We start from the raw sequence: 25,405 nt of genomic DNA on the forward strand, positions 1-25,405 counted from the left end.
GAGATAAAAAAATTTTTAAAAAAACCAACTCACCATGAATAGTCTCCATGACGTCCTTGGGCATGTACACTTCTGCAGGTTCCTCGTTGGCGTCCGCTTCTCTCAGCACATTGTCCAGCGCATTCTCCGTCACCGGGTCGTTCACGTCCTCGTTGGTCTGGGCAAACGCCTGCTTGCGGATTGCCATGCTTTTGATGTGCTGCTCCATCTCCTCTTGTGACTGCGGCCCCTCAGGCTGGTCGGGTATGTTCTGGACGATGTCTGGGTTGATACTGGTGTCCATGATGGGCTCTGTAGGGGTTGGAACCATGGGGCGGGCCGTTTGATTTTCGTCCACCTCTGCCAGCGGTGGAAGAGTGTTCTGGCCTGCGCCTGGCCCTGGCTGAATCCTGCCCAGATTTGGGAAGAGATGAATTAAAATGTAATGAAATTTGAAGTTTGCGTTCTTAGTAGAGTACGTTATAGGGTGAGGAGTGTGCAAGCTGCAAGCTGATTAACCATCTACAGTTTTTCACAATAGTGTGCATGCTTTCAAAGTAAACGACGAAGAACGCAGACAAACTTTCAAATGCCACCAAACATGCTGGAAATTAAACAAATATTAAACCTACCAGCTTTGAAATTCAAACGTCCCGCTGTCAGTCATGAGAGGGTAGGCGGTGCCAGAGTGGGCTAAATTGGGAGAGTAGCAGCTAAGACAAGTCCACACACAAGGAAGTTGTTTATCCAAGAAATATTCACAACACTGCACACAGGCACTGGCCACCTGTCAGGACCATTTAACCGCCTTGGGTCATTAGACAGGGTCAATACCGTCATGTTATGTTCTCCAGAGAACTATGTTACATATATCTGTGTTTGCTAGTGTGCGCACTTATTTCGTTGAAGATCTATCATTATTTTTGCGATATGTCACTGAACGGGTAATGTTTAGCAGTTGTTTTTGTCAGTGCAAAGTCAAGTTGATGTGCACAAATTAACAGAGAGAGAGAGAGAGAGAGAGAGAGAGAGAGAGAGAGAGAGGGGAGGGGGGGGGGGGAGAGATGCAATAGACGCTTGCTGTGCTTATATGTACACTCAAAGTTTCATGTGTATTTAAATAAATTGATTTGTTGATTTAATCCGTGCTGGGAGTTTCTCCTTAAATTTCAAAAGTTTGTATGGTTTTTTTTATGTAACCATGTGCCGAAACACTACGATCACCTCGGGAAGCGAAGTGCAATCAAACAGGATTGAAAATGTTAGGGCTAATTTAGCCCTATAAAAACTGTTATGCAAACACGAAGGTTTCCATGAACATACAGACAATCGGAAACCACCAGACCCTATCACAAACAGAATTCTACAATACACCGGTGTTGACTTTTAAAGGCCAACAACTCGGGTGCAGAGTCTGCTGTGAAAGGAGCGGTAGCCTCCCCTGTCACATTTAATTTGTTTGTTCTTTCATTTTTGTGGCGCACTCTCTTTCTGTTAACCTTTTAGGTCCATCTCTATTATAATGATTTTTGAAAATTCCCACTGTTCTAATAAGATTTATGTACCAGCATCCCCAAAAATATTTCCGAAATAACTCTGTCATGATTGTATGGGTTGTAAAAGAGTGTGTTGCTTTGCTTTTTCTCAGGCAAACTTAAAACACATGGTTCCTGCAGTACGCTTGTATGAGACACACCCCCTCCCTAGCAACTGACCTATGTCATTGGGGAAATAATGTCAAATGTGGAAACTTTCCCATGTGACATAACAAGCCAGTCACTAGCAAGGGGGTTTGTCACATACACGTGTACAGAATCCACAAGTACAAGTCTTAAGTTTTTCCGAAAAAAAGCAAGGGTACATACTCTTCCACAACACGTGCAAACCCGACAGTTATTTCCCGAATTCGTCTATTGTAGACTAAACTCTGTGTGTGCGTGTGTGTGGCGTGTGTGTGTGTGTGTGTGTGTGTGTGTGTGTGTGTGGCGTGTGTGTGGTGTGTGTGTGTGTGTGTGTGTGTGTGTGTGTGTGTGTGTGGTGTGTGTGTGGTGTGTGTGTGTGTGTTGTGTGTGTGTGTGCGTGTGTGTGGTGTGTATATGTGTGTGTGTGTGTGCGTGCGTGCGTGTGTGCGTGCGTGCGTGCATGCGTTTGTGCGTGTGTGTGCGTGCGTGCGTGCGTGCGTGCGTGCGTGTGTGTGTGCGTGCGTGCGTGCGTGTTTGTGTTACATTCATCCAAGTTACAACAAAAAAGACGATGGATACACTTTCTTGAGTTTTATCTTACAAGCAGGATGTTCTGTCATAATTTCTACGCGGTTGCAGAAAAAGACCGTGATCTAACGAGGTTCTTGTTTTTTATTCAGTTGTACTTTAGCCTTTTTTAGCAGTTTTATACGTCCTTCACAGCCGATAACAAAATGATCACTAGCATGACGAACCTGTGAGCGGCTGTTAATACCAATATAAGTTTGATCGCTGTTGGACAGCTGGAAAAAGACTGCTGGTACACGTCTTGCTTGTACCTCTACTAACCTTGGAAGAACAAGAGTGTTGCTTGTGTTGGACCTGGAGAATGGTCTATTGGACATGACAGAGTCGACTGTTCCTGCCCTCTGAAACAGTATAAGAAACAGAAAATACTTCATCAAAACCACTTGATTGCATGCTTGCTCACTTAATCAATCACAAATGGGAAGAAACAGTTTTATTACCAACCGACGGATATGCAAAGCAAAGTTAAAGACATTTGTGAGTATCAACAAATAACCACTTTTCACGTTATTTGTTTGCTATCTATGATTCCTTTGTTTAAAACAGCTAACATCATAAGCTTTCGATCAGTATTCTATAAAAGACGATTTTTGGAAATATATAACTCTGTCGGGTTTGTATGGGTTGTGAAAGAGTGAATGCCCTTGCTTTACCTCTGACAAATAACTTCACACATACTCATGTCCACATGTTTCCTACATAATTATACCCCTCGCTGGTGATGTACCCCTCAAATGTGGGTGGCCGAGTGGTAACGCACTTGCGCTCGGAAGCGAGTTCGACCCTGGGTCAGGGCGTTAGCAATTTTCTCCCCCCTTTCCTAACCTAGGTGGTGGGTTCAAGTGCTAGTCTTTCGGATGAGACAAAAAACCGAGGTCCCTTCGTGTACACTACATTGGGGTGTGCACGTTACAGATCCCACGATTGACAAAAGTTTGATTGATTGAAATGTTTGTCCCGAGTAAAAAGCAAGGGTAGTCACTCTTTCACAACCTATACAAACCTGACAGAGTTATTTTCAGACTTCAATCAATCAATCAATCAATCAATCAATCAATATGAGGCTTATATCGCGCGTATTCCGTGGGTACAGTTCTAAGCGAAGGGATTTATTTTTATTTTTTTATTTTATGCAATTTATATCGCGCACATATTCAAGGCGCAGGGATTTATTTATGCCATGTGAGATGGAATTTTTTTACACAATACATCACGCATTCACATCGGCCAGCAGATCGCAGCCATTTCGGCGCATATCCTAGTTTTCACAGCCTATTATTCCAAGTCACACGGGTATTTTGGTGGACATTTTTATCTATGCCAATACAATTTTGCCAGGAAAGACCCTTTTGTCAATCGTGGGATCTTTAACGTGCACACCCCAATGTAGTGTACACGAAGGGACCTCGGTTTTTTGTCTCATCCGAAAGACTAGCACTTGAACCCACCACCTAGGTTAGGAAAGGGGGGAGAAAATTGCTATATTATATAACTCCCTGACCCAGGTCGAACTTGCAACCTCTCGCTTCCGAGCGCAAGTGCGTTACCACTCGGCCACCCAGTCTATTTGCACTTACGTTCTGCATGGTATGCAAGAGTTCACCACTGCCATCCATCTGATTGATAAACTCTTTGTAGAATCTCATCTTGACACGACAATCCCGGATCTGCAGGCGTCCAATGCCCCCGAAGGAGAGTTCTACATTCCTCTTGGCTGCAACCGCCTGGGATACTGTGCGAACAATTTCACGCACACAGTTTTCCACTGTGTCACGGTCAAATGGTGATTCGAAGGATAGAGCGGCAAAATTTAGAGGCGGGGAAGGGATGTGGCCTGAAAACAACAAAAAGGTAAGTTACTGAGGTTTCAAATCATTTTCATTACTTGGTTAATTGCTAACTGATTCACTATTCAGTGCACTAAATACATTGCATGATGATTTGCAGGGTAGCCTGGGAAAAAAAGGCAATGGGACATTTGTCCCCCTCAACCAAATTCCGATGGGACATAGTCAGAGGCAAAAAGCGCCAGAGAGGCCTGTACGCGTTTTGACCAAAGATGCAAAATGGTGCAATATGGTGCCCTCTGAGAATTAGCCGCTATACTGTGTTATCTGTGTGTGTGTGTGTGTGTGTGTGTGTGTGTGTGTGTGTGTGTGTGTGTGTGTGTGTGTGTGTGTGTGTGTGTGTGTGTGTGTGTGTGTGTGTGTAATCCGATGTAAAGTGTACATTTGGTGGTGCAGTGGTATGTAATTTCAATGCGCCCTTTGACGCACTGAAGGGAATTGTGATGGGACATTTTCAGATTTAATGCGCCAATGCGGCAATGGAGCAGGGCGCACTAGTAAATGAAACCCTGATGATTTTACTTCAAAGATCTTATCACTGCTAAAACTATTCATTGGCATTAAAAAATACAATTTTGTTTAAGAACTGTTTTTCTCAACAAAATAACAACACTGAAAAGAACCACTGTTAAGAAAACTCAACATATCTAAAAAACAAAACATATATTTGATTCACAACAACAACACTTAACACACACACTTTGCAGAATGTCCTGTACAGTATAACAGTCTCTTCGCATTTTCATATCGTAATGCTAAAACTTTTCAATTATGCTTTGAAAACAATAATGATGATAAAAATATGTTCTTTTACCAGGGACATTGTATCTGGTAAACTGAAGACCATGAGTTTGTGCGAGCTTCTCAGAGATGTTAAACACAGGTCTCTGCATCAACACATATTTGTTGTTGCCAACATCCAGCTTCTTCTGAGAGAAGGAGAACGTGCCAAAGTTGGGAATCTGCACGCCCTGTGAACAAGAAACAAATAATAATCAAATCTCTGTTCATAACTGAGTGCTCTGTTCAAACTGCAAAATCTTTCTGTTGTGTTATACCAACAACCATGCTGACTCATCAAACATAATGCCCAAAGCCCAGAAAAAAACATTAGGAGAGAGAGAAAACGACAGGGGAAGAGAGAGAAAGAGAGAGTAATGTAGACATAAGGTATGTTCATCTAGGCGTGTGTGTATGCATGTGTTCATTTGTCTGTGTCTCTCTGTCTATACATACTTGCTTGTCTGTCAGTCTATCTGTGTGTGTGTGTTTTTTTTTTTTGGGGGGGGGGTTGTGTGTGTGTGCGTATGTGTGTGTGCTCATGTGTATGTGTGTTCGTATGTGTCTGTCTGTCTGTGTATGTGCATGCTTTAATACACATGTAATAGCTCGATCTCAAATTGTGTTCAGAATTGTTTAATAAACAACTGTTTTCATATCTAAAAGGAAAAAACCCACCATATTTCAGTATTACAAAAATCAGATTTCAGAGGCTTCTCAAAAATAAGCACTGCATATAAGTGAAAAAGCGATTAATCTTACATTATATAACTGTTATGCCCTTGTCAGTTGTGGCAATAACAAACGTCAAACTACACTCCTTTTTTTCCTTCAGACATACCTTTGAATTGGACATCTGCTTTTCCACATAGTTGGCAACATTTTCCCATACGTTTGCAATGTCTGCAAAAGAAACAATCACATATCTTGAAAATATCAATATTATACTAATTAAACAACTAACTTTATTCAAAGGAATCAGAAACACCTCTGGTTATCTAAGGTATTTAAACATCTGTAAACAGGCCTGCAAAACATTATAACAAGGTCATAAAAATATTGAATCAAAAAGCCAAGAGAACACACACTCACACACACTGACACACACTAACACACGTTGACACACACAGCAGTCACATATTTTTGTGTATGACCATGTAAAGGCTAAGGCAATCATTTTGAAGGAGCTACATTGTAAACACTCATCAGTACAGATCGAGGGTCTACCACACACATAGGCCATTGCGCTGTGTATGACTTGGGAAAAGCACAAAGTGTAATTGTTTAAAAAGTACCCATTTTAACCAAAAAAACCTACATTTTAAAAAGAATACATTTTAACATATATCTATCTATATATATATATATACGACTTGTGTCTGTCTGTCTGTCTGTCTGTCTGTCTGTCTGTGTGTGTGTGTGTGTCCGTGATGCCAAGCCAAAGTTCTCGGTGGATCTTTTTCAAATTTGGAGACCGTATTCAGCTAAACCCCGGACACAACCTCATCGATGAGATATTTCAACACGTGCTCTCAGCGCGCAGTGCTGAACCGATTTTGGTTTTTCGCGCGCAGCGCTGAACCGATTTTGGTTTTTCTCTCGATCCATTCCCAGTAACTCTTCCTTATCTTCTCCAGTGTTTTCAGCCGCGTTTGTCTCCCTTCCTCCGTGCGGTGCGACGGGGACAGCCAGGTATTCGGCTCAACTTCTTCCCGGCGCAGCCGTACCCGGCGAAGCGGGTATTCATCTAGTATATATATACGACTTGTGTCTGTGTGTGTGTGTGTGTGTGTGTCCGCGATGCACGGCCAAAGTTCTCGATGGATCTGCTTCAAATTTGGCGGGCATATTCAGGTAGACCCCGCACAGAACCTGGTCGATGAGAATTTTCAACACGTGCTCTCAGCGCGCAGGGCTGAACCGATTTTGGTTTTTCTGTTCATTTCACCATTCCCAGTAACTCTTCCTTATCTTCTCCAATGTTTTGCGTTTATCTCCCTTCCTTCGTGTGGCGTCAATCCATATTCCCGTTACTACGTTACTATTTTTAGAAGACCACTGCGCGTTACTAATTTTACAAGGTCACTGTCCACAACTCTTCCTTATCTTCTCCAGTGTTTTGCGCGTTTATCTCCCTTCCTTCGTGCGCCGGCTTCCGGATCCCCGGCGCAGCCGGGTATTCGACTCTACTTCTTCCCGGCGAAGCCGGTACCCGGCGAAGCGGGTAATCATCTAGTATTTTTATATGAGAGAAGAGTAAGAATACCGCCCTGTGAAAGCTGAGGAGGCCTGTTATTTTTTGGATCAGCAAGAGTAAATTATGATTTCAACCCTTGGAAAGGGAGTCCTAACCACAGGCCCTGCACTGCTATGGAACATATTTTTCATGAATGACAGTACACAATGTGTAGGCATGCAGCGATGATGACACTGCCAGTGCTTTCGTGAATCTTCAGTTCATTTTTAAATTATTCAAGCGAGTCTGAAACGATTCCCTTCACCTGTGATTCATCAAGGGGACTTCCATACAGTGAGACAATGCAAGGGTCAACAGTTCCAACTACCAGACACTGTACTAAGTTATACAATCATAACACTTTTAAAGCATGTACAGGCCAAGACACTTGGCAAATTAAGGTAAAAGGACAGACAGAATACATGTGTAATCATCAGGCAAGTGAAACTACAACAGAGGGTACACGAAACACTTGTGGTTTTGCTGGCAAAGTTTGGAATTTAAAAGTTTCTGATCAATTGGAGGACATCCAAATCGGGCAATTTTTGCACAAATTGAACTCACCATTCTCTGAAAGATCGCTGATGGTGGAGTATTTCCCTCCTTTGGCCTCAACCAAGATTTTCTGCAACGACTCCGGCATGCTGATTCACAAATATAGTGTTCACAACCTTAAATCATCTCAGAAGGCGGGCCAGACTAAAACAAACAGCCGCCATTAACTCCGCAACCAAAGGCCCCTTATCAACGTTGCTATGGTACATACTACCTTCTCATTGGCTCAATCAGCATTTTCTACAAGCAGAGCTACTTTTTCCGGTAGCATTTTCGATTCCTTTTCGTATCAACTCTGTACTAATTTTTGTATTTCTATGTAACAAGCTCTTTGAGTCTGAGTGCTCATGAATCAGGCATTGTCTTTTAATTCTTTAATCAATTTTCATTTTGATATTTTATTATTTTATTTTTATTTTGTTTGGTTGCGTAGTTCAAGGGTTGTAACTCTCGAAGAAAACAAATCAGGAATCAACATGGCGGACAAAGAAGATGCAGTTAGTATTGATTGGCCTTTTCTTTTCGTCAGTTTGAACCAGCTATCTCTTGTGTGTCTGTGTAAATGAGTAATTTCGCTCTGTGGTGTATTAGTCAATGTTACAAGTTATTCTGCAGGGGTATTGCTAGACATTTTCATGTTGGGACATTTGGCCGAAACTGTCACTGTCAGAAAGCTTTAGGACATCTTGGAAAATTTTCTGCCATTATTTTGGCTCATACAAAGTCACCGCAACATTGAAGCACAAGACTCAAAAGGGGAACACCAATACGTACAATCATTATCTTAGGAACACAGATTACAGGGGCGGAACAGTTAAGCCAGAGGGGGGAGAGTACAACCTGGGGTCCAGCAGAAGAATTTTAGCTATTTTATAAACAATTTGTGGCTTATCCTTGATTTTAAACATGATCAACTGGTGTCAGCAGCCACTCATTATTTCTTTTAACGTTAGTATTAAAATTTAAATAATGGCAATTTATCTTCACTGGTCTAAAATAGGTCTAGACTCTATGCTGATATCTGCTCCTGACATCATATCAGTGACGTATTCCCGCGTTCTATCTCACGTGACCCATTCCTCTCGGAATTGTGGGAGATAAAATTAAACAATTAACTCTTCCCCCGGCTTTACAGACAACAACAAAAAAATCACAGACAGAGTAACAACCCCCCTAATCCGCCCCTGGATTATATGTTGCTTACTGCAACTGAAACAATCAGCTTTGCTGATTTAACTACATCAGACACCAGTTCTCTGAAACTTTTTCAAACCTTTAACTTTAATTTCTTGAAAGTAAAACTCTTCCAATCTTGTGCTAATGACTGGTAAAACACCAATAAAAAAAAACGTGTTGGGTGAGCCATTTTGTTTGGAAACCACGATTTGGAGGACGCTTTTCATTCTCTGGCTCAGCAGATTTCGATTCGCGGTGACTATCGTCTGCTATGTCGTCTGCTTCGATCGACTCGACAACACTACAGCAGTCCCTGCAATGTACGGCCCCCGGCGTGAGCGGACACCTGACATGTACGGACACATTTGCTGGGCACGGAGTGTTTTCCTTCTATATTTGCCCCCCCTTAAACGGACACCTGCAAAACGTGGACGCGGACACTCATTTTCGGTCCCAACAGCAGGTCATACCTATAATGTACGGACAGACCATCGTCAAATTTTCACCACAACAAAATCGATAACAGAGCAGTCCGGCTCTTGGTACAAAGATCACAGCCGCAATGGCGTGATGACAGTCACTGATAACTTGAGTGCCCGTGTACCCATCAGGAGGGAGGGGGGGGGGGGGTTAGTTTTGGTCAGGAGTGGAGTACATGCGAAGATGCCAACATGAAACTGCACTGAGCTCTTTATTCTTGTCTGTTGGACGTAAACAACAGAAACCACAGTCGATAAAGGTCCTGAGCGAAAGAGAGTGAAAAACCGGCCACAGTTCTCAGCATCGTGTGTCTGTGTGTAACCTCTTTCATTGACAAGATACTCTTGTTTCCCCTCAGCCTTGACCAGTAATCGGTTGCCTAATCTATGAACCCTTCAGTTGTCTTGCTTTGTCAAAAGTTATGACACAGTCAACTGGTTTTGCTCTGAGTGAACAGTGCAGCTGGCCCCTCTGTCCACAGTCCCCAACAGTACATGGCTGGAGGGAGTGAGAGAGAGGGAGGGGGGGTGGGGGGTGGAGGGGTAGCTGGCTAAACTCTGTGGGTATCCGGTGTCACTGCGTGTCAGCAGGAAGAGCATTGGAGAGAAATAGAGAGGTGTACTCTTCCACACAATTTCCAAGCATCAGTTGTCACGGCTTGGTGTAGGCATTAGTGAGGGAGAGTGGGAGCTGTGTTAGGTGCAGTGTATTTCCGACTGAAGAGTGAAAAGTCACTGCCATGCCACATGATCGGCATGCAGTCAATAAAGCCAGACAAGAAAAAAATAAATTACATGATTATGACATGCAGCTCTATCTGCTGCTATTTATTCAAACTGGTTTTCAAGCTTATTCTTGCAAAGCATCTGAACACGCTCCTCTGTGCTGTGTTTGTGTGGCTGCTTTCGTATGTCAGTGCATGGTGAGTGTGTTCACTACCTTGAGGATTTATTTTATCTCTTCTTTTCAACACTTTTCATACAAATCATTTTTACAGAACGTTTAAAGAAGTATTAGGAGTTTATTGTTATTGTTTAGTAGCCACAAGAAGTGATTAGCATAGACTCAATCCTGTTGTTTGTGTGTCTCTGTGTGAGTGTATGGGGGAGGGGGTGGTGTGGTCACCCCTCCCGTGACCGGACACCTGCAATGTACGGACAGTTTTGCTGTGGCCCAAGGGTGTCCGTTCATGAGAGGGACTGCTGTACTACCACTCACACTGACACTGTCCACATTCGCGGTGTTCCTGTCATTTTGTCCGGAATCACTTACCTTGGCGAAGGGTAGCAAACCTTGGCCAATTTAGTTTTTTTCTTTTTTGGTTGCGACATGATGTTCAAATCCAAATCGAAAGCACTGCCTGATTGATAAACTATATCGCGAACCGGCGAACGCAAACGTTGAGAGTGTGGTTTCCCTTGAACAAGGGAAACCACTCTGGCATCTATATTTTTTGGCACTGGCTTCCGTTCAAAACATTGATGTTTCGTTTTTGGTATTCGCGAAGGAAATAAACGTCAGTCAGTTGACTAAGTACATCGGCAGCAGTTTTAGCAATCAAAGCCTGACCAATACAAAAAACTGGACAAACTTTGGCCGATTTAGGCGAATACTCTTCGGACATTTGGCCGTAGGGACATGAAAGTTTCGGCCAAAGTAAAAAAAAATCGGCGATTGGCCGAAGGGCCGACCCAAACGACACCCCTGATTCTGTACGAGTGAACGTTCTTTTCTGAGCCTCCAAGTCCAATTGCGTATTAAGGACAATAGACTCGACGTGAAGAAATCGTCAGAATTAGTCTAACAATTCTGCTGCGGACGGGGCACATTTCCTTTTTATTTCATAATCAAGCCACTGAGCTTCGTTTTTAGGTAGATTATAATTATATTTTATTCGTCAAACCTAGAATGTGAATTAACATATTTGACGACCATCTACAGTCATGCTTCTTGTTATGTTTCACTTTCAGGCTACTGCAGGCCCCTCGGGCAGTTCAACTGGATCAGCACCTGCAAAGATGTCTCGACTGAACAGACTTAGAGATTTGGAGCTCAGAATGGTAAGTTCATTTACTTAGAGAACGAGAGCTCAGAATGATCAATTCATTTTGAAAATGCTTTAAGAAATCAGTTGACTGAAAATAAAATACATACAGAAGTGGTTTTTCAACGTATTGTCACAGATACAGATAGATGCAATTGCAAGTTGCAACTCATGTATTCATCCTGTGAGCTTCCTTTGCAGTTGCAGTAGGTCTGTTGCTCACTTGCTGCAGTGCATTTCTAATTGCTGGTTTGTTTTATCATGTGTATTTTTTCTGCTAGAATGAAGCCAGAAAGATGAACAACAGAGAGGCAGCTGCGGAAGAGGACCGAAAGAAGCGGCCAGAGAACTGGGAGGCAAAGAGAAAGCGCAGTGAATGGGAGGAAGAGCAAGATCGGCTGAAGAAAGTAAGACTAGAGACTGTTGTGTGTATTTTTCCCAGTTTAATGCCATTGCTTGTCAGAGCTGCAGTATATGGTGTACCTTTAGCCTTGACCTTATGTTTTATTTTGTATCCTGTATCAGAGTTTTGATCTAATGAAAGAGTTTATGTGGAGAAAAAATTTCATCCGGATAGTATCCAGGCAAATATATATCCTTGAAGAACAGCTAGTCACTCAGTGACAACATTTATTTATTTATTTGGTGTTTAACGTCGTTTCCAACCACGAAGGTTATATCGCGACGAAGTGACAACATAACAAAATGACAAAAGCTTACTGGGCAGTCACTGGTACTGTGGGCAACGTTCTCATCGGTGAAGGTTAAAAAGGAGGGACGGCTTTTCTATGACAAACCTATTTGCAAGGGGAACAAGAGGCGAAGCCTTCAAGGCTCACGTAAGAAATCGACAAACAGTAACACAAACTCAATCACTCCGTCACACACACACACACACACACACACAGTAAGCATAGGTGACACTGTGCAAGAAAGCGAGACACTAGATCTAGATCTGTCTGTCTGCATGTGTAGCCTACTTACAGGGACACGACTGCCAACTAGTCTCGGCCCGCTCAAAATAACAATGACCGAGACTTTCAGTAATTCCTTCGCGTGACGTCTAACCCTCTTACGCCATAATGTGACGTCTTCAAATGTTAAAGTTTCTATCACACACACACACACACACACACACACGCACAGACAGACAGAGTTTACCATCGCATAGGCTACACTTACGTGAGCCAAAAATAACTGTGTTGGTGTTGTTGTTTTTGTTGTCTTCTAACTGGAAGCAAATCTCTTTTTGGCTGTGCAGTTCCATTTTAAATTCAATGCATGATTATTTTTGTTACTCACTAAGTTACTGTTAGCACTTCAGTTCTATTTCATTTTCATTGCAGCACTGTCAAGAGACGGGAGAGGACTTTAACCTTGTCAAGCTGCGTGACCTTGGTGCCGACGAAGTTGAACGCTGGGAGCGAAAAAAGGCAAAGAAAAATCCGGATGTTGGGTTTGCAGGTAAAGTATGCTGCTGCAGATTTGAATACGAATTGTGCCTAAGAGTGTATTATTTGTTGGTAAAAGGTAACCACTGGAAACAAAAGTTTCTGAGAATATTTTGTGATAAGTTTGAGAACTTGATTTTACTTTATATTGTTGTACATGTCCTTTAATCATCATTTTCTCGTTAAAAGTAGATAACAAGTTTCCAGCTATAACCAAAGAGTGTATCCCTACGGAAAGAGGGTTCACTCCCTTCTTCACGCCACTTGCAAAAGTGATGCGAAGAGCCGGCGCCGAATCTACAACAGCGTTACGGCTTGACCGAGGAAAACGTTGCCACCGAGCAAGGAGGAATAGAAGAGTGACGGACTGTTTTTGTTTTCGGCTACTTATATAACTATTGAAAAGACTGGTTTATTTAGTTTTTGTAAAGAAAACGGGGCGGGGATGTAGCTCAGTCGGTAGCGCGCTGGATTTGTATCCAGTTGGCCGCTGTCAGCGTGAGTTCGTCCCCACGTTCGGCGAGAGATTTATTTCTCAGAGTCAACTTTGTGTGCAGACTCTCCTCGGTGTCCGAACACCCGCGTGTGTACACGCAAGCACAAGACCAAGTGCGCACGAAAAAGATCCTGTAATCCATGTCAGAGTTCGGTGGGTTATAGATACACAAAAATACCCAGCATGCTTCCCCCGAAAACGACGTATGGCTGCCTAAATGGCGGGGTAAAAAACGGTCATACACGTAAAATTCCACTCGTGCAAAAAACACGAGTGTACGTGGGAGTTTCAGCCCACGAACGCAGAAGAAGAAGAAGAAAGTAAAGAAAACACACTGGTCGTACTGTTACCAGCATCTGAAAACTATTTCACAGGCGCTCATGCAGTATTTGAAGAGATACAGACAGAAAATAAGACACTGAATACATGTAGACAGAAACTCACAGACTTATCTTCATACATTTGCTTTATGAACATAATATTAGTGACTCTATTGAAAGTAATGGGATTTGTCAGTTCTCTACACATTCTTTACAGCAATGAAAATCAGTTATCTCTCTCTCTCTCTCCCCTCTCTCTCTTATAAACATAACATATATTTCTGTGTTATATATAGTGTTCAAACATTGCTAAAACAAAATCTAAATGCATCTTGAAATGTCTTATTGGTTGCTTGACATTTTATTTCTGTCATTTATACTGTATTTAACTTCTATTTAACTTTATTTATTCTTGTAATGGTGTTACCTCTCAATGGGCGAGGGCCGGATGAAAAAAACGCCATGTATACTTTGCTTATTCCGTCCTCCTCAAAAAATACATTAAATTACATATCTTATCCCAACTCACATATATAGCAATTTACTTCAGTTTAGTGCTAGAACGCTGAACTACGCTTCACCCTGGTAAGGGGGGGGGGGTAACCCTAAAAATAGAACTGCCTTGACGGTCACGTGTCACCACCAGGTCAAGGCTACCTGCCTACATGCACTGCGCATGCATGCTCTCGCCGCCATCTTTTAGTCATTCTATCTTTCAGCGCTGACGTCTGAGGACGTGTTTTGGATTACGCTCGGGCTTTTATTAGCACACTGCTTCTTGGCAGTACTTACCCTGGCACACGTCTGTATCTTAGCTTTCTGGCTGAGATTGGGTGAGATTTTTCCAGTTCTCTTGTATTATTTACGTTCGTTTGCCTCAAGTTAGTCGTTGTTTATTTTCGACGTTCAAGACTAACGCCAGTATGGCAGACAGTGGGAAGAAGAAACCTAGCACTAGACAGGTTGTGACCTCTGAGTCCCCGTCTAAGAAAGCGGCAAAGAAAGCAAAGGTTTCCAAAACCACAGTTAGTGTGTTCGAACCAGTTTCTAAGAGTTCATTCACAGTAGAAATTGATGATCCTAAGAGTCCAGCAATGCTGACGTTGAAACAGGAATATAAGACAGTGCCGGTTAAGACTAGCACAGTGACGAAGAAGGAAGATATGTCAGCTATGTTTGCATCGTTTAGCGAACAAATGCGATGCATGTTTTCAGCGGAGTTACAGTCAGCGAGTGCACAGTTTCGGGAGCGGAAGAAGCACGCGTGCGAGCGAGGGTTAAGGCAACCCCGTCAGCCACAGTTACGTCCACCGATGTCCACGCTGAGCATACCTTTGGGGAGAGTGCACAAGAGGCCGTTCCAAGCAGCTCTGAATTCGATTTGGAACCCCTCCTCCCAGGGATGGCAGGTCTCAGTTCAATTAGAAAGCTGGTTTCAGCGGACCACAGAGCAGTGGCTAAAACCATGGATCTCACAGGGAGTCCTCATCACTCCCCCTCCCCCGGAGGAGGATCTGTTCACAGACGCCTCCCTATCAGGCTGTGGTGCTCATCTCTCTCACCACACAGCCTCAGGCACGTGGACAGCAGGTCAAGCCCTCTCACACATCAATGTGCTCGAGTTAGAGGCTGTAGCCCACGGTCTCCAGAGCTTTCTATCGCTGGTGGCAGGCAAGCATGTTCGTCTTCATACAGACAATACTACAGTTGCAGCCTACATAAACAGGCAGGGCGGTTCTCACTCTCACACGCTTTCACTCAAAGCATGCCAAATACTGAAGTGGTGTCACCAGCATCAGATCTTGTTATCAGCCAAACATCTGCCGAGAAAACTAAACGTTTTGGCAGCCGATCCTTGAAAGTTCTCCACACAGAGTGGACGATCACCCACCACGCGCTTCAGCGTCTGTGGGCGCAGGTCGACAAACCACTAGTCGATCTTTTCGCAACCCGATTTTCAAGATTACCAGTGTTCATATCCCCGTTTCCGGACCCGGAAGCCTGGAAAGTGAATGCACTAGAAGTCGACTGGTCAGGACTCACGGCTTACGCTTTCCCACCATTCCAACTTCTTGGAAAAGTGCTGAGGAAAGTGGAGTTGGAACGACCATCCCTCATTCTAGTCGCTCCAATGTGGACGAGTCAGCACTGGTTTCCGGATCTCCTCCGCTTAGCAGAAGGTCCTCCCATTCCTCTAAACTTGGAAAAGGGAGAATTACTGCAACCACGCACCGGCATTCAACACGAGAACCCACAGTCCCTGCTCCTTCACGGTTGGAGACTGTGAGGAGCTCCTTGCGACGTTCGGGCGCGTCGAACAGGACTCTGGATTTAGTTCAAAAAGCGCACAGAGATTCTACGAGCTCAGTGTACGCTTTACATTGGACACGATGGGTTAAATGGTGTTCAGAGAATCAGGTCAATTCTCCCCGCGGTCTATGCAGGTAGCCAATCACTTGTCCTGGTTAGCATCTCTGGGCAGCTCTCCCTCATCTCTTCGAGTTCGGTGATCAGCTATTTCGGCTACGTTGAGGCAGCTAGGTCACAACATTAACCTCAGTGGGGTTATAACTAGTGTCCTGAAAGGCGCTTCGATAGGTTTTGCTAGAACCAGAGCCCCAGTTCCCGCATGGGATCTCTTCCTTGTTCTAGAATTTCTAAGATCGCAAGATTTTGAACCCTTGCAATTAGCAAGCCTAGTTAATCTTACTCGTAAGACACTTTTCCTTGTTCTTTTGGCCACAGCAAGGAGAAGCAGTGAGATTCACGCCCTCTCAGGATTATCTAGAGACATAGCTTTTGAAAAGGATGGTTCTATAACTTTACGTTTTAGGCCGGAATTTCTAGCCAAAAACCAGAAGCCTGATCAAACTTCTCCTATAATCAGAATTCTTCCACTTAGCAAAAATTCTTGCACCAGGAGATCCTGATATGTCTAACTGCCCAGTTAGAGCTCTTAGCAGTTATCTGTCCCGCACAGCTCCTATCAGAGCTAAAACGCAGAAACTTCTTTTCTTATCTCTGAATACGGCTAGGGACAAAGACATTTCTAAGGTGACTTTGGCTAAATGGGTCTCAACGCTGATAAAACAAGCGTATGAGTGTTATGCTTTCATCATGAGACACATTTGGTCACATATGATCAAGGTCAAGGTCACTTTGACCCTTATGAAATGTGACCAAAATAAGGTAGTGAACCACTAAAAGTGACCATATCTCATGGTAGAAAGAGCCAATAAGCACCATTGTACTTCCTATGTCTTGAATTAACAGCTTTGTGTTGCATGGTCAAGGTCACATGTATTTTGGTAGGAAAAATGTGTGAAGCAGTTCTTAGTGTATGATGTCATTGCTAGGTTTAGTTATTTGACCTTGACCCTGAAGGTCAAGGTCATGTCAAGGTCAAGCATGTGAGTCGTATGGGCTTTGCCCTTCTTGTTATCAACTATTACCTGCGCAACATTTCCAGTGCGCGGCAGGATGGTACCAATGCTCTACCAGCGATGGTAGCAGCAGGCCAATTGTTGCCTAGTTCATAGGTCAGATTCCCACCACCTTAATTAATTAGCAATCTGCTATATGTGAGTTGGGATTAACAAATTCAATAAATTTTCATTTGATTAATATGTTAGGCGCGTTTGATCGATCTGCGCTATTGCGCGATCGCGCTGCGCGTTTGGTGGATTGATGAAACGCGCACACATCGATCGATGTGCGCGCGTTTGATCGATACAAAGAATACAAGAATCGGTAAAACGCGCAGCTCTAATATACTTGCGCATTTGGACGATCCGTCTCACAAATCACCATACTACGCACACACACGTCTGCTGGCAATGACCGGAAGTTATGACCGGAAGTAGGCCTAGCTATAAGTGTCTAACTGACAACAAGAGAGAGAGAGACAGAGAGAGAAGACAGAGCGATAGAGAGAGTGAGAGAGAGAGAGAGAGAGACTGAGAGACTAAGAGAGAGAGAGAGAGAGACTGAGAGACAGAAAAGAGAGAGAGAGAGAGAGAGAGAGAGAGAGACTGTGTTTGAAAGATTGAGAGGCCTGACAACAAACAAGTACAACAAATAATCTTCAAAATTTGAAAGATCGCTAGAAATTGAAACAAGTCAATCGAGAACAAAAATCTTTGCCCAAACATAATGTAGTTCTTCGTACCTGGCTTTGGTGGATTGGGGACAACTAACACATCGTATAATCCCAATCCGGGCCGGAATGTTTATCAAGGAAAATTTCTTCTTATTCACCCAATGTCGAAAATGGGGTTCCACCCAATTAGTATGGGGTTCTCTTAGGTGGTTCACAACCGTATCAAGTTGAACTTTTCGCTTGACATCAAGCTTGATTTGGGACACATGGCTGATGTATCTGCCTCCACTTGCAGTGTGTGCCTAAACCTCTCCATCATGTATCAGTTAAACGAATGAAGAGAGAATGAAGCAATCAAGAGAGAATGAAGCAATAAAACTAACTTGACCTATGTGAATAGGGCTCAGCAGTAATCAAAAACAACAAAAAAGGAGCTGAATTGTAATCAAAAACGTTGTTGGGGTATATTTCGGAACATTCCTGTATTTGAAACTTTTCACTTCCGGCGTGCGATGTGTGTGTGTGGTAGGGACTAGTTTGTGACAGATCGTCCAAATGCGCAAGTATAAGAGCTGCGCGTTTTGAATAACGATTCTTGTATTCTTTGCATCGATCTAACGCGCACACATCGATCGATGTGTGCGCGTTTGATCAATCCACCAAACGCGCAGCGCGATCGCGCAGATCGATCAAACGCGCCTAACAAATATACTAAACCAACTCACATTGTCAAGTCCCTCCCGCCTACCCCGCTTTAGATTCCCTAAAAATAAGAGGGTGCTTCAAGCGAATGACTAAAAGATGGCGGCGAGATCATGCATGCGCAGTGCATGTAGGGAGGTAGCCTTGACCTGGCGGTGACACGTGACCATCAAGGCCGTTCTATTTTTAGGGTTACTTCCCCCCTTACCAGGGTGAAGCGTAGTTCAGCGTTCTAGCACTAAACTGAAGTAAATTGCTATATGTGAGTTGGGTAAGTATATTAATCAAATGAAAATTTATTATTAAAATTTTTTATTTAATTTCAAAATTAAATTTCGCTTCAAAAATAAATTTCATATTCAATTTAATTAATTGAATTCTCTCTCTCTCTTTCTCTATATATATATATAATTATATATATATATATATCTCTCTCTGTCGGTTGTCTGTCTGACTGTCTGCCTATCTGTCCGTTTCTCTCTCTCTCTCTCTCTCTCTCTCTCTCTCTCTCTTTCTTTCAATCTATCTCTGTGTGTCTAGTTCTGTTTGTTTGTCTTGTTTCATTTTGTTGTCTCAGTCTCTCAGTGTTAACCTCTTGCTCAAAACTACCACGAAATTGCGCTGGTTTGGTGTGATACAAGACAAACCGTATTCCTCTAACATTCATTTATACATTTCAATTATAGATTTAATAATTGATAAAATAAGGCGAACAGTACAATCTGCATCCCCATGAAAAGACAAAACACAGAATCTTTTTTCCCGAGAATGATAACCATTAGAAGCTGCACATTAGTTAGCTTTTGCCTTGCTTGCCAATGCTTCCGAGGTGCCAGTGAGAAAGTTTTACTAGGTCAGTGCTGAGACGGGGGGCTTTTAGGCCGAAGTGCTCCCTCTTTCCATAGGGATACACTCTTTGATATAACTATGTTAGCTCAAATATTTTGTTCATTTGAAAGCGGTCATGCTTTTGCGTGTAGACTGTATTAGCTTGCAGTTGTAGAAAATCTGCTTTTGGTGACTTAGTGAAAACCCAGAGATCCAAATGTAGTTTTCTGTGGTATTGACTGTTTACTTATGTCCTATTTTCAGACTACGAACAGGCAACACACAGGCAGTACCAGAGACTGACAAAGCAGATGAAGCCTGATTTAACTCAGTACGAACGACAAAGAGAAAGAATGTAGGTCTTAATCTCAAAGTTGCTGGAAGTGTTTTTGTTGTGTTTTTTTCTTTTCTTTTTTGTTAGTTTCCATGGCTATTACATGTATTACATTTAGTCAAGTTTTGACTAAATGTTTTAACATAGACTAGGAATTGAGATGACGTAGGGCCTGGTTCTGCACTTTGTCGAGGGCCTGCAGGTTCGTCTTGGTGGAGGTTGACGCTGTGGAGCCGTACTCGAGGTGGGGTCTGACTGTTCCCTGGTATACTGTCTTCAGTATCTTCTTGTTCGTTGGAAATTATGTTGAAACCACTTTGCTTTAATTCATTAACAAGAATGGCAAATTTGTGAAATGTTAAACAGACCAAATAAACATTCTCTAGCATCCTGGTCTATCAATCTTTGAAGTGGATGAACAAGATTCACAACAGGCAAGTTATAATAATACAAAGGCGGACTCTGTACTTCCTTGGCCGTGGAGGACCAAGATCCTCATAAAAGTGTCTGTATCTTTGAAACTATTGTGAGTTCACGATTAAGACTTCAGGTTCAGACTCAAACACCATAGGACCCTCCCCTCAACCACTTTCTGAAGGATGATCTTTGTAAATAAACAAATCAAATTCCCCTTCCCAGATGATGTTATTAACCTTCATTGGATCACGCGTTGGACTACACAGTCTGGATGATGTGGGTCGTGTACGACCCATACTTACCAAAGAAGGATGCAACGTAAAAAGTATAGGCGTACACGACCCACGCCATCCGAATAAGGATAAACAGCGTAAAATTCCTTACGTAATTCCATATCGGTCGTCCACAATCCACATCATCCGGACTGTGTAGTTCAAATTACGTCATCGTTTGTTTGTTTGTTTACAAAGATAATCTTTCAAAAGTTGGGCAATGGGATGGTCATAAGGTGATTAGAGATTACATGAAGTCTCAATTAAAAACTCCAAACAGTTTCAGAGATAAAGACAATTTTGTGAGGCTATGGGTCGTCCACGACCCACGGTGAAGGTTAATTAAACGTGTTGTGTGTCTCATGCAGGGGTGAAGAGTTCTACGCCACAGCCAACACACTGGGTCTGCACCAGAGGAAGGATCCGGAGGACAATGTGGATAAAATGGTGACCGACCTTGAGAAACAGTAAGTACTCATCTCCTACCATTTATGACGGAATTATTCACCCTAATTCAGTAAATTATGCCCGTTACCACCGTAAGTACTCATCTCCTACCATTTATGACGAATTATTCACCTTAATTCAGTAAATTATGCCCGTTACAACGGTAAATACTTATCTCCTACCATTTATGACGAATTATTCACCTTAATTCAGTAAATTATGCCCGTTACAACGGTAAGTACTCATCTCCTACCATTTATGACGAATTATTCACCTTAATTCAGTAAATTATGCCCGTTACAACGGTAAGTACTCATCTCCTACCATTTATGACGAATTATTCACCTTAATTCAGTAAATTATGCCCGTTACAGCGGTAAGTACTAATCTCCTACCATTTATGACGAATTATTCACCCTAATTCAGTAAATTATGCCCGTTACAACGGTAAGTACTCATCTCCTACCGTTCAGACTGACAAGAATTGTTTTGTTATATAAAAAAAAAATCAGCGAATTAAGCTTTTTGAAAAGAAATTTTTTTTCCACGATTCCTACTGACAGAACCTTTTCATCCTAATTCAGTGAATTTAGAGATCTACGTTAATACACATTCCTGTACAGTCCGGCCTTTTTGCACCCATACAACCATTGTGAACAAAAGGTTTGTCTGTTTGAATGTGGTTTCTTTTTTTGCTGACATCACAATGCATGTACAAATACTTGTCCAAATGAGTGGACACACACACACATATCAATGAGAACATTGAGAAAGATAGGGGAGGGGGGGTATGCTTTCTTATGAAGCAATATTAAGCGGATGACAAAGAGTTGTGGCCATATATATACCAGCAGGCTTGAGATTATGATTTCCATGGATATCATTCTTGAAATCCTCAGATAGCACAGTTTTGCATAATTTTATTCAAACCTTTCTGTTGATGGGGATCGTTTCAGGATTTTAGTTTTTTACAATGTCATGATTTTATGCCTAACAACTTCTAATCTATCTACAAACAATGATATATTTACAGGATTGAAAAGCGGCAGAAGTACAGCAGGAGACGTCGCTTCGATGAGGAGGAGGATGTGAGCTACATCAACGAGCGCAACATGAAGTTCAACAAGAAGCTGGAGCGTTTCTACGGAGAGTACACCGCCGAGATCAAACAGAACTTGGAGAGGGGAACAGCTGTCTGATCACCAAGGGGCTGTTGATGTTCTGTGTATCACTTCTTTTCTACAGCGATTGTGCAAGTTACAAAATGTCCTCCAGTTTGCCGGTTTTTAACTTTTTAAATTCACTAGCCCACAAAAATTTCAAGCCAAATATGTTTTGGATATTTTCCCCTGATAGATGTCTTTCTACATGTTCAAGGCTTCAGACAAAGTAGTCAAGTCAATTTAGTTAGTAAGCAACTAGTAAAAGTTATTGGCAAAAGATATACTTTGCAATAATATTAAATTGAACTGTACAGTTGAAAAATGATATAGGTTGTCTTTCTAAATTTTCAAGGCTTGAGACGAACCTGACAAGTCAATTTAATAAGTAGGCTTATAATAGAAGTTATTGGCAAATGATATATTTTGAAATGATATTGAATTAAACAACTGTACATTTGAAAAATGCCACAGCAGAAACTCGCTGCTCACCCAGTTCATTTTCAGGTGTATTTCTGCATCACTGTTTTAGGTGGGTTTGTTTTTTATGTTTTAATTTTGTTGTGTAAACATTTGATCATATTCCTAGATGCTGTATCCTCTTGTAAATGTAATAATGTGTTAATATTCAACAGAATTTGTGTTGTAACAGACTGGAGTTAGGTGGAGGGTGGAGAAAACGTGGAAGAATCAACTGAGGTAGCCACCTTTGCTTCCTTTTGTGTGAAGGAAAGAGAGAGGGAAGATTCATGTGCATGCAAGTGTGGGAGAGGGAGGGGAGAGGGCCTATGTATGCAAGAGTGTGTGTGACTGTGTAATTATTAGGGGGGGGAGGGGGGGGGGGGGTTACACAACAACAAAATTAAAATAAAAGAGTATTTTGAAGACGTTTGTATATAATCATGCTGTTTTATGGGTAAATAAACAATAAAATTAAAGCAAACAGCAGTCCCTTGTTATTTTGTATTTCAAAGAGTGCTGACCAAGTTCAGGGATTGATGTCAAAATATTTCTTATTATTTCACATTCTTTCACATAAAAATACTTGAAGAAAAAAACAAAGAAGTCTGCATGGGGAAGAAAAGCAATCCATAGCAGCATACAACTGAATAAGGCTGAAAGTTTTGTTGGTTTTTTTTACAATTTGATGATCGTGTGCCAGTTAACCGACACAAATTGTCAAGCTATCAAATGAATAATATATATCAGAATGGCTTATATAGGTTGATTTGTTATCAGTTATGATACAACTTGCATCATATTTCATTGTAATGAAACCTCCAACAAAGTTCACTTCCTTAAAAACATAAAACCATTAGCTTTCAGAAATGAGAGAATTGTCATTGAAACCACTAGTAAGACAGGAGAAGAACTTGCACCGTCAGAGCATGAAGGAATATTGCAATTCATAACAAGAAACGGGGCGGGGATGTAGCTCAGTCGGTAGCGCGCTGGATTTGTATCCAGTTGGCTGCTGTCAGCGTGAGTTCGTCCCCACGTTCGGCGAGAGATTTATTTCTCAGAGTCAACTTTGTGTGCAGACTCTCCTCGGTGTCCGAACACCCCCGTGTGTACACGCAAGCACAAGACCAAGTGCGCACGAAAAAGATCCTGTAATCCATGTCAGAGTTCGGTGGGTTATAGAAACACGAAAATACCCAGCATGCTTCCTCCGAAAACGGCGTATGGCTGCCTAAATGGCGGGGTAAAAAACGGTCATACACGTAAAATTCCACTCATGCAAAAAACACGAGTGTACGTGGGAGTTTCAGCCCACGAACGCAGAAGAAGAAGAAGATAACAAGAATCAAAGAAAATTTGTCACACGCATACATGCACACCCACCTATGCAGTTCTAAATCTAAGAGTTCCACACACCCACCAATGCAGTTCTAAATCTAAGAGTTCCACACACCCACCAATGCAGTTCTAAATCTAAGAGTTCCACACACCCACCAATGCAGTTCTAAATCTAAGAGTTCCACACACCCACCAATGCAGTTCTAAATCTAAGAGTTCCACACACCCACCAATGCAGTTCTAAATCTAAGAGTTCCACACACCCACCAATGCAGTTCTAAATCTAAGAGTTCCACACACCCACCAATGCAGTTCTAAATCTAAGAGTTCCACACACCCACCAATGCAGTTCTAAATCTAAGAGTTCCACACACCCACCAATGCAGTTCTAAATCTAAGAGTTCCACACACCCACCAATGCGGTTCTAAATCTAAGAGTTCCACACACCCACCAATGCGGTTCTAAATCTAAGAGTTCCACACACCCACCAATGCAGTTCTAAATCTAAGAGTTCCACACACCCACCAATGCAGTTCTAAATCTAAGAGTTCCATGCTAAAGCTGCCAAACACAGTAAAACCCTTATCTCTTGTTCCTGTTTTGGCAGCAAATGCCAGGTTTATGCGTAGAACTGAATACAAAAACAACACATTTATTCATTTCAATGAGCAAGGATAACGGGACAATCTTAATAAGAATAAGAATACTTTATTATCTCATAGAGAAATTCAGGCGTGGTACATAACAATAATACAAACAGGACATTGTTTTTACATAAGACATATAGCACTATATAACAGGGCAGGTTATAAACACACCTCCCACATACCTTTCTGGCCATTCCTTGCATTGTGCTTACGCATTCAGTCATGAACACATCTATGTCTCACTTACACATTGCACACATGGACATTCTTATATGCTCAACTTACCCGTTCACACATGGACATTCGACCACGCTCCACTTACACATTCTTATACGCTCCACTTACACATTCACACATGGGCATTCTTATATGAGGCTGTGCCAAAAGGTGCTCTGTCAGAGGGGGACATTTTATAAGAAAATAAAAGTAACAGTATCATTTCAACACTTACACAATGTGAAAGAATAGTCATTTGGACATACAATTCCAGTCTTAAAAAGATAACTCAGTAAAGCGACTTTGAGAAAATGATGTGTAATCGTAATTTTTGGGAATCTGTCGGATGTAACAATGGACATGAAAGACAAGTAAAATTAGTTGTAAACCTATATCATTTGAGCAAATTTTTACTTGTATCATTTATATAACCATGTAGCAGGTGTTTAAACTAAAATGTACTGATTGCTGATAGAAACTGAACACAATATAGTGCAATGATGATGTCATGTGTTGCATCCGACAGATAGCAATTACTAGCAGTTTGAATTCAAGAACAGCAAAGCACAGTTTTGATCAAAAACCAAGTTTATTCATTTGGTGAAGTCCTTTCATTGCTGTCAGAAACAATAACATTGATCATGCCTGGAGAAAAGATTGCCAGCCATACCATTCATCTGTCGGAGGTAACATTTTTAGAATGGACATGATGTCATGTGTTGCATCCGACAGTAAATGTAAATTTAGCAGTTTTGCCAGAGTAATGGTGGGAATCGCAAACTTAGCCCGTTTGTGGAAAGAAAGGGACATTTTGATCCGTTTTTAGCTCATATCGTGCTGACTGATGA

At 42.1% G+C, this 25,405-nt stretch overlaps 2 protein-coding genes and 1 long non-coding RNA gene across 3 annotated transcripts in view; 1 reads left to right on the forward strand and 2 right to left on the reverse strand.

The window, feature by feature from the left end:
• LOC138961501 (coiled-coil domain-containing protein 81-like) overlaps positions 1-7,856 on the reverse strand; it is a 33,686-nt gene extending 25,830 nt beyond the window's left edge. The window contains exons 1-6 of the mRNA XM_070333155.1: positions 7,677-7,856; positions 5,718-5,779; positions 4,911-5,067; positions 3,827-4,083; positions 2,511-2,590; positions 34-389 (exon numbers count right to left, since the gene is read on the reverse strand). Of these exons, the coding sequence (XP_070189256.1) occupies positions 34-389; positions 2,511-2,590; positions 3,827-4,083; positions 4,911-5,067; positions 5,718-5,779; positions 7,677-7,755 (991 nt within the window). The 5' untranslated portion in view covers positions 7,756-7,856. The remainder of the gene's footprint in view (positions 1-33; positions 390-2,510; positions 2,591-3,826; positions 4,084-4,910; positions 5,068-5,717; positions 5,780-7,676) is intronic.
• A 241-nt stretch (positions 7,857-8,097) lies between these two features.
• Positions 8,098-22,729, forward strand: LOC138961503 (pre-mRNA-splicing factor SYF2-like). Its single transcript, XM_070333157.1, has 7 exons — positions 8,098-8,164; positions 11,294-11,383; positions 11,649-11,774; positions 12,714-12,831; positions 19,528-19,618; positions 20,655-20,753; positions 21,767-22,729. The coding sequence occupies exons 1-7, from the start codon at positions 8,144-8,146 to the stop codon at positions 21,930-21,932; spliced, it is 711 nt and encodes a 236-aa protein (XP_070189258.1). The 5' UTR covers positions 8,098-8,143; the 3' UTR covers positions 21,933-22,729.
• Positions 22,730-22,888: 159 nt separating this feature from the next.
• LOC138961504 (uncharacterized) lies at positions 22,889-24,378 on the reverse strand. The gene is made up of 2 exons (XR_011454205.1): positions 24,220-24,378; positions 22,889-23,738 (listed from the first exon to the last, which is right to left on the reverse strand). It is a non-coding gene; the product is annotated as an uncharacterized lncRNA (long non-coding RNA).
• Positions 24,379-25,405: the final 1,027 nt, after the last annotated feature.

This window comes from Littorina saxatilis, linkage group LG3 (genome assembly GCF_037325665.1).
Source record: "Littorina saxatilis isolate snail1 linkage group LG3, US_GU_Lsax_2.0, whole genome shotgun sequence".
In the NCBI taxonomy this organism is placed as follows: Eukaryota; Metazoa; Mollusca; class Gastropoda; order Littorinimorpha; family Littorinidae; genus Littorina; species Littorina saxatilis.